We start from the raw sequence: 8,852 nt of genomic DNA, 5'->3' as shown, positions 1-8,852 counted from the left end.
CCGCGGGCTCAGGCAGTCCGCTCACCTCAGCTTCTCAAAGGTGCGGGATTACAGGCTGAGCCACCGAGTCCAGTTTATAACTTACTTTTTATTGAAAGTATCTTGCATTCATAATGAATGTTTTCTGTGGCTTGCCACATATTTTAATGTTAAAGGTAAAATTATTATTTTTTTCTTTTCTTTTTTTTTGAGTTGGAGTCTCACTCTGTCGCCCAGACTGGAGTGCAGTGGCCGCTTCCGGCCACCGCAGCCTCGACCTGCTGGGCTCCGGCGATCCTTCCGCCTCAGCCCTCCAAGTAGCTGGAACTACAGGCACGCGCTACCACGCCTGGTTAAGTTTTTGATTTGTTGTAGAGATGAGGGCTCGCCAAGTTGCCCAGGCAGGTCTTGAACCCGCGGGCTCAGGCAATCCACAATCCACTCACCTCGGCCTCCCAAAGTGCTGGGATTACAGGCTGAGCCACTGAGCCTGGCTGATAAAATTATTTTTTACATGCAAGTAGTGTGAATAGTTTTCCCTACGTGGGAATACTGATTATAAAAAGATGACATACCACAGGAGTTAAGTGTCTTTTTTAATTGAAAAGCTAACAGACTGTCCAGATATTTCTTCCCAAAAAACCATAAACTGGATAGTAACTGAGTCTATAGGCAATACAGTCAAAGCTACGAAGATTAAAAATTAAAAACATGTCCTTGATGCAATTAAGGGAGCCCTGCAACGTACAGGCTAATCAATACCAGGAGGCTGGAAGACATCCTAAAAGTCCCTCAGATCATTTACTTCAAGTACCCCTTTTCCTGGTTTCCAACTCATGAATAAAGATAATATTTTGTTAATTCTACTTCAGAAAACCTTTTGCAAGTTTTTTTATTTACAATGCCAACTTTTAAAAGGTCACTAAAGTTAACTGGACAATAAATTAGGCAGACATTGCTTTACCAAAAAAAAGAGAGAAAGCCCAAAATGCCACTTTTATAGAGAACCCACAGCAGTTTTATTCAGAGCAAAGAAAAAGAAACTTTCGATTATACTAGAAGAAATGCAGCCATAGGCTTGGAATCTGTACTCAAACTACACATGCTATGAGAACACTATTCTGCTAATACAACTGATTTGTTGCTGCGTTTGTCTACTGTTTGTCTAATATTCACAATTATAAGCAGAGCAGTGCAACTAGTATTTGAAACAGTCCTTGCAGTGTTACAGTGTCAGGCACAACATTTCACTTCTTTTAGCTCTACTGGTTCTCTTTGTCTGCCTGGGCTTCCTCTTATTCAGTAAAGTTGATTTTGATATTAAAAGTCTTGTGAATTTCCTCAGGAGTCTTTCCCTTGATCATATTGACAACAGTCTTGCATGTAACATTAAGCAAATCTTTGATGTCTAAGTAGTTTGCAGCCAGAATAAGTTCAAAAGGTGTTCCTTGATAAACTTTCAGGAATTCTTTTTTTTTTTTGAGTCATGGTCTCACTCTGTTGCCCTGGCTGGAGTGCAGTGGCACGCTCACAGCCACTGCAGCCTCGACTTGCTAGACTCAGGCGATTCTTCTGCCTCAGTGTTCCAAGTAGCTGGAACTACAGGCATGTGCTACCACACCTGGCTTATTATTTTATTTATTGTAGAGACGAGGTCTCACCAAGTTGTCCAGGCTGGTTTTGAATTCCCGGGCTCAGGTAATCCTCTCGTCTCGGCCTCCCAAAGTGCTGGGATTACGGGCTAAGCCACTGTGCTTTGCCAACTTTCAGGAATTCTTGGTCCCAAACAGGGATATCATCTGTTTGCTTTTCTTTGCTCTCATCATCCTCAGGAGGAGGAGGGTCATCTTTGTGGTGAGTGTACCACTCAGCAACCTTTTTTAAAATCGCTGCACTGACATTTGGAAGAGGAACTGGGTCATCGTCTCCTTCATCATCCATTCCTAAATCTTCCAACATGATCATGATAGTCACAGATTGTTTGGCAATCTCCACATCAACTTCAAATATCTCTCCATCAGAAATCTGCAACTTAATTGAAGGCATGGTGCTGGGTCTTAGGGAGATGGCCTGCAGAGGCTGACAAGAGTGGGGCAGCGTCTGTACAGCAGGAGGACAGCGGAGGACAAGGCCACTTGCTAAAACTTGTTAGTTTGGTAAGGTCCCTCCTGTCAATCTTAGCTTTTGCTGCATTTGCTTCTGAGAACTTGACCTTGAATATTTATCAGCAAATATGGTTTCCCATTTGCTATATATGATCTTCTTTCCCCAACGTTTTGTTTTCACTGACTTTGTTAAAGATGAGCTGGTTGTCTGTAGTTTTATTTTTGGATTATCTGTCCTCTTCCATTGGTTGTTGGTCTTTGTGTCTGTTCCTGTACCAGTACCGTGCCATCTTGGTTACTGTAACCTTGTAGGAAAGTTTGAAGTCTGGAAATGTGATGTCTCCAGTTTTGTTCCTTTTGCTGAGAATTGCTTTAGATATTTGGGCTCTATTGCTTTCATATGAATTTCTGTATTATCTTTTCTAGATCTGTGAAGAATGATACTAGTCGTTTGATAGGAATGGCACTGAATCTGTAGATTGCCTTGGGTATAATAGATATTTTGACAATATTGATTCTTGCAATCCATGAGTATGGAATGTTTTTCCGTTTGTGTTATCTTTGATTTCTTTAAGCAGTGTTTTATAGTTCACACAGAGGAGAATCTTTTTTTGAGTCAAAGTCTCACTCTGTCACCCAGGCTGGAATGCAGTGACATGCTTACGGCCACCACAGCCTTGACCTGCTGGGCTCAGTCGATCCTTCCACCTCAGCCTTCCAAGTAGCTGGAACCACAGGTGCGTGCCACCACACCTGGCTAATTTTTTAAATTTATTGTAGAGCCAAGATTTTGCCAAGTTGCCCAGGCTGGTGTCAAACCCCTGGACTCTCGCCTCTGCCTTCCAAAGTGTTGGGATGATAGGCGTGAGCCACTGCACCTGGCTGAGGAGAATCTTAATAATCAGTTGGACAAGATATCACCAGCCTTTTTCCTCATCCACCTTGTCCAGTGAATTTATGAGATTTGATGGTGGCAGGCATGAAAGTTGTGTATGTACTTAGCAATATGGACTTCCACACACCAAGACTTACCTGACTACTGCACTGCTGAAAGACCAACTTGCCAATAGCATAGAGCCAACATAGAGCCCTTGAGATAGTACCATTTCTCTGATAGACATCTGGTGGCAGGTTGCTTATATTGAACCACTTCCATACTGAAAAGGAGAGCACTTTGTTCTCACTGGAATAATTATTTATTCTGGGCATAGATTAACCTTTCCTGCTTGCATTGCTTCTGCTGTAACTGTGACTTACAGAATGCCTTATTTATGTCATAGTATTTTATACCACTCTGCTTCTGACCAGAGAGTTCATTGTATAGCAAGTGAAATGTGGCATTGAGCTCATGTTCATGGAATTCCTAGTGTTCCTATATTCCCTATTACCCTGAATTAATGCCACAGTAGAATGTCTTCTTCTTGAAGACTCACTTACTGCACTAACTGGGTGGCGACTCTTTTTTTTTTGAGTTGGAGTCTCACTCTATCACCCAGAGGAATGCTTTTGCTAGGAAACATAGCAATTGGTTCTATTAAACTGGATGTTGAACATCTGGCCACTCTGGCCTCCTCATGCCAGTAAATTAACAGGCAAAGCAGGGGGTCACTGTGTTGGTAGGGTGATTGATTCTGAAGTGGAAATTGGGTTGCTTCTACTCAATGGGGTTAAAGAGGAGTATGTTTGGAATACAGGGATCTTATTACGCCTATGTCCTGTGATAAAAGTTAATGGAAAACTGAACCTGATACAGGCAGGGTTCCTAATGGCAGAGGTTAGGGTTACCCCACCAGGCAAGAACAGTGACCAGATGAGGTGCTTGCTAATGGCAGAGGGAATATGAAATGGACAGGAGAAGAAAATTAGGAACACCAGCTATAACATCATGATCTCTTACAGAATGAAGATTCTAATAGTTACAAATATTCTATACCTTAGTATTGTACATACATCAACCAATTCTTCCCTCTTTTATTTCTCCTTTATGTAACTTAAGATGTGTTAATAGTAGTTACTTTTAGTATTTAAGTTACAGAATATCAAAGGGGAAGTGTGACTCAGCTAGAAAAGGAATGAACATAACCCAGGGAGAGAAAGTAGACTTCACATTCTCTTTTGGAGAATTAGTATATTTTTAGTCATATGGAGGATAGTTATATCATGTTTGACTGCAGCATCATTTTGCTGCTGTCTTATTCAGGAATTAAATATGATTAAAAGAGGTATGTATGTATGTACACCCTCCTTACAGAACGTACTGTAGTGACTTGTACTATGTCGGTTTACTTAAGCGGGAGCTATATGTCTCTTATTCCTTACATGTTTGCTGATTAGAATTGGCCAAAAGAGTAATCTGTGTGTAAGCAACACCCTCTACCCTCTGAAGCCTTTTGTGGTTAGATGCAGTGAGAGACACAGAGATGCTGGATTCTACAATTTGGCCAACAGTGGCATCAGGCATCCTGAACTGGCATACTTCCGGGTCTGGTGGCAGACATGCAGAAAGTCACAGCCCCACAGATCTCCCAGGAGCCTTTCCTTTGTAGTCCCATTTCTGCTGCTGAATGCTTAGCTTCTCAAATTGACAGGTTGATAACAGGTGTGAGCCACCACTCCTGGCCTCCAATAGGTGAATTTTTAAAATTACTTGTCATTAGCTATTTAGATCACTTTCAGTTTTTTTACTGTTATAAACAAAGATAGCATGAACATTCTTGAACATACAGATATTTTTTCCCTTGGCCTTTTATTTCTTTTAGGTAAATTTCTGGAAGTGAAGAATATGTACAAATTAAAGAATTGTGATACATGCTATCTAGTTCTATTTTTCAGTAGTATGTGAGAGTGTTTGCCTAAGCTACATTCTTGATCATCATGACTCTTGCTATATAATTCCTTTTAAGAAGAACTCCAGCTATATGAGATGAGAAGATAACTTTTTTTTTGAGTCAGCATCTCATTCTGTTGCCCAGACCGGAGTGCAGTGGTACTCTCATGGCCACCGCAGCCTCGACCTTTTGGGCTTGGGATCCTTCCACCTGCTTTCCAAGTAGCTGGAACTATGGGCAAGTGCCACCATACCCAGCTAATTTTTTTTTCTTTCTGATTTATTGTAGAGATGAGGTTTCGCCATGTTGCCCAGGCTGATCTTGAACCCATGGGCTCAGGCAGTCTTCTTGTCTCCGCCTCCCAAAGTGTTGGGATTACAGGCCTGAGCCACTGTGCCTGGCTGAGAAGATAACTTGTTAACATGAAAGGAGTTAATGGAAGGAAGTGAGTGTCTTGGACTAAATATGAGCTGTTTTCTATTAATACTTAAATGTGTAACTTTTCCCAGGTTTTGTATTTTTTTTTATTGAATATAAGTCTTGTAGTATGGTAGAGGATAATAAAAGAATTAGTTTGGGAAAAGCGTCATTGCCTTAGGCTATAATTATGATAAAACTTAAAGTTTCAGAGGCTAATTATCTGGTTATTGGAACTGCCCTGGGGCTATAAGTTGACTTGTAAGGGCTTTAAAAACATTCTACATTATTGTTGAACTTGAATTCGACACAGTAAGAATGGATATTAGCAGTTGATTGTTCTGTGTTAGCTCTCCAATTAAACAAGAGAGTGTACCACAATGTGTAATACACATTCTTGTCTGTCAAAACTGTTACACAATAGGCAGCAGAGGCTTTCCCTGAATTTTGCTGGGAATGAAAGGGTTCCTAGGCCTGTTAGTAGTTGCTTAAGTGGGAGGTTGTCAGGAGGAACTGTGTTGAAAATTATGATGAAAGGCTTCAGCCTAAATTGTTACCCCCCCAAATTTATTTATTTTTGCTAGATACTTACCATAATCTGATGGGTTTTTTTTTTTGTTTTTTTTTTAGTTTTCACTTTTGTTGGAATGGGAATTCTATTGAAGAAAATTAGATCCTCTTCAGTGGTAGCTAGGTATTGAGTATATGCGTGCCTTAATCCTCATGATTCTGTGCATAATAGATTTATTTGCCAATAGTGAACCAGCATTTGGCCTTTGTGTTGTTTTCTCCCAATCCTCTCCTTCCTCTCCACAGAGTGATTATGGATTCTTCTCAAGTCTCCAACCAACCAACCCTTATGTTGGCCTTCAGCAAAGTAGATGTAGAGTTCTGGTTTTAGTCATAAAAAAAAATAAAAAAAAATATTTTCTGGTAAAATTAAGAAAGTATCAGCAGCAAAATTTGCAGAGTTGGTGTTGGCAGTGTGGAAGAAAAGCCTGGAAAGAAAACTCTGGAAAAATAATAGAGTGTTATATTAAAATATATTCTATCATCTGTAGTAGAAAGTTCACAGCATCACCTGTATAGTATTCTTGCCACTATGGAGTATTCATGAATCTAATTATGAGGAAACAATCAGATAAATCTTGTAGGACTTTCAATGAGACACTTGACCTGGATTTTTAAAATAATGTCTATGTCTTGAAAGAAAAAAAAAGTTGGGACTGGGGCATGTTCTTTCTTTCTTTCTTTTTTCTTTTTAAGAGTCAAAGTCTTGCTATGTTGTCCAGGCTGGTCTCGAACTCTTGGACTCAAGCAATCCTCTCAACTCAGCCTCCTGAATTGTTGGGATTACAGGCGTGAGCCATGGTGCCCAGCCTGGGGGTGTGTTCTATATTTAAGGAGCCTAAATAGACACGTGACTAATAACAGCTGTGAATAATCTTTGATTAGATCCTGGATCATACAGAAATAGATAAAGGATTTTTTTTTTTGGAAGTTGGAAAAATTGAGTATAGATTTGGATTAGAGGTAAATTAAAAGTGATAAAAGACATATATGGTCTGACAGATGTGATGTTTCTAGAAAGAATGGGTGGAAGGTTAAAGACTTGGAAACTAGATGGCAGAAAACTTTGTTTAATTTAATGCTCGTGAAACCCGTTTGTTACTTAAGCAGAATCATTAGACTACTTGTGGTTAGGACAGAGAGAAATTATTGTTCCCAAATAAAGCAAACTATTTTCAGGTACTCCTGGCAGACTTTAAGGAAAGATTCAAAGTGAGTAAGTAAAAGAACATTTTAATTTAAACCATACTCTTATTGTGAAATGTTATTATACAGATCAATACTATAGTACAGTATATGTGCTAGGCATAGATATATATATATATATTTTTTTTTTTTGAGTTGGAGTCTCACTCCTTCACCCAGGCTGGAGTGCAATGGCATGAATGCTCACTGCCACCCCAGCGTCGACCTCCTGGGCTCCAGTGATCATTCCGCCTCAGCCTTCCAAGTAGCTGGAACTATAGATGCATGCTACCATACCTGTCTATTTTTTATTTTATTGTATTGTTTTCTATATGAGACATCTTTTATTTACTTGATTATTTATTTTGAGACAGGATCTCACTCTGTTACCTAGGCTGGAGTGCAGTGGCACAATCATGACTCACCACAGCCTCAACCTCCTGAGCTTAGGCAATCCTCCCATCTCACTGTCCTACAGGTGCACACCACCATGCCTGACTAATTTTTTGATTTTTCTTGTAGAGATGAGATCTTGCTATATTGCCCATTCTGGTCTTGTACTCTTGTGCTGAGACAGTCCTCCTTCCTTTGTCTCCTAAAGTCCTGGGATTATAGGTGTGAGCCACTGCTCCTATCCTCGAGACATCTTTTACTATAGTAGGTGACTTAGAAATGGTACTCTGAAAGTTAGCTTGTAGGTTGGTGTTTGGAACTTAATTATGCAACTAAAATACTACAGTGAACAGTTGGAAGAAAACAGTGTTCATTAAACTTGCAAAATGAATTAATACATACTTTTAATTAATCAACAGTGTTAGTGTTTGAAGAAATTGTTTTAATATAGAGCTAGAGCAAAATTACAGTATTGGTGTTTGGTCTTTATTTCCTATAATATCAAAATATCTATTAAAATGGATATTTTATTTTGAAGATATGTTCTATAAAAAGGATTCTGATTGAAAAAGTAGTGAAACTAGGCTGGGCTCAGTGGCTCAGTTTGTAATCCCAGCACTCTGGGAGGCTAAGGCAAATGGATTGCCTGAGCCCGCGGGTTCAAGACCAGCCCAGGCACCTTGTCGAGACCTTGTCTCTACAACAAATTAAAAAATTAGCCAGTCGTGGTAGCATGTATCTGTAGTTCCGATTATTTGGAAGGCTGAGGTGGAAGGATTGCTGGAGCCCAGCAGATCGACGCTGAGGTGGCCGTAAGTGTGCCGCTGCATTCCAGCCTGGGCAACAGAGTGAGACTCCGACTCAAAAAAAGAAAAAGGAAGAGAAAATGTAGTGAAACTAAATTTTTAATGGATTTCAGATATTAGCCTTTGCAAACTTCATAAAACCATGTAAAATATGAATTTATAAAACTAAATATGTCACTTACTGAAGTTGGAGGACAGGTTATGGAGGTCACAATATTATTCTTTTTTTTTTCTCTTTGAGTCAGAGTCTCATTCTATCACCCAGGCTGGAGTGCAGTGGCACTGTCATGGCTCTTGCAGCCTCTGTCTTTTGGGCTCAGACAATGCTTCTGCCTCAGCCTCTCAAGTAGCTGGGACTACAGGTGTGCGGCACCATGCCTTGCTAATTTTTTTTTTTTTTTGTAGAGTTGAGGTCTTGAGGTCTCACTATGTTGCCTAGACCTGTCTTGAACTCCTGGGCTCAAGCAATTCTTCTGCCTTGGCTTCCCGAAGGGTTGGGATTACAGATATGAGTCACCACTCCCAGTTGATTATTAGCATTTTTTTTTTTTTTTTTTTTGGGTTGGAGT

The 8,852-nt window shown here is 40.0% G+C and overlaps 2 protein-coding genes across 2 annotated transcripts in view; one reads left to right on the top strand and one right to left on the bottom strand.

Annotated features, from left to right (window-relative positions):
- Positions 1-1,274: 1,274 nt before the first annotated feature.
- LOC103273074 (S-phase kinase-associated protein 1-like) lies at positions 1,275-2,067 on the bottom strand. Its single transcript, XM_021718800.1, has 2 exons — positions 1,740-2,067; positions 1,275-1,432 (listed from the first exon to the last, which is right to left on the bottom strand). Exons 1-2 carry the CDS (start codon positions 2,023-2,025, stop codon positions 1,275-1,277), a joined length of 444 nt encoding a protein of 147 aa, XP_021574475.1. The 5' UTR covers positions 2,026-2,067.
- A 4,532-nt stretch (positions 2,068-6,599) lies between these two features.
- Positions 6,600-8,852, top strand: part of ABI1 (abl interactor 1) — a 77,465-nt gene continuing 75,212 nt past the window's right edge. Inside the window, exon 1 of the mRNA XM_008070529.2 lies at positions 6,600-6,688. Within this exon, the coding sequence (XP_008068720.2) occupies positions 6,611-6,688 (78 nt within the window). The 5' untranslated portion in view covers positions 6,600-6,610. The remainder of the gene's footprint in view (positions 6,689-8,852) is intronic.

The sequence above is a fragment of the Carlito syrichta genome, unplaced genomic scaffold (genome assembly GCF_000164805.1).
Source record: "Carlito syrichta isolate Samal-C Ts95f unplaced genomic scaffold, Tarsius_syrichta-2.0.1 Scaffold313477, whole genome shotgun sequence".
NCBI classification, from domain to species: domain Eukaryota; kingdom Metazoa; phylum Chordata; class Mammalia; order Primates; family Tarsiidae; genus Carlito; species Carlito syrichta.
The sequence above is the reverse complement of the archived record's forward strand: the minus strand, read 5'-3'. Positions and strand labels throughout refer to the sequence as shown.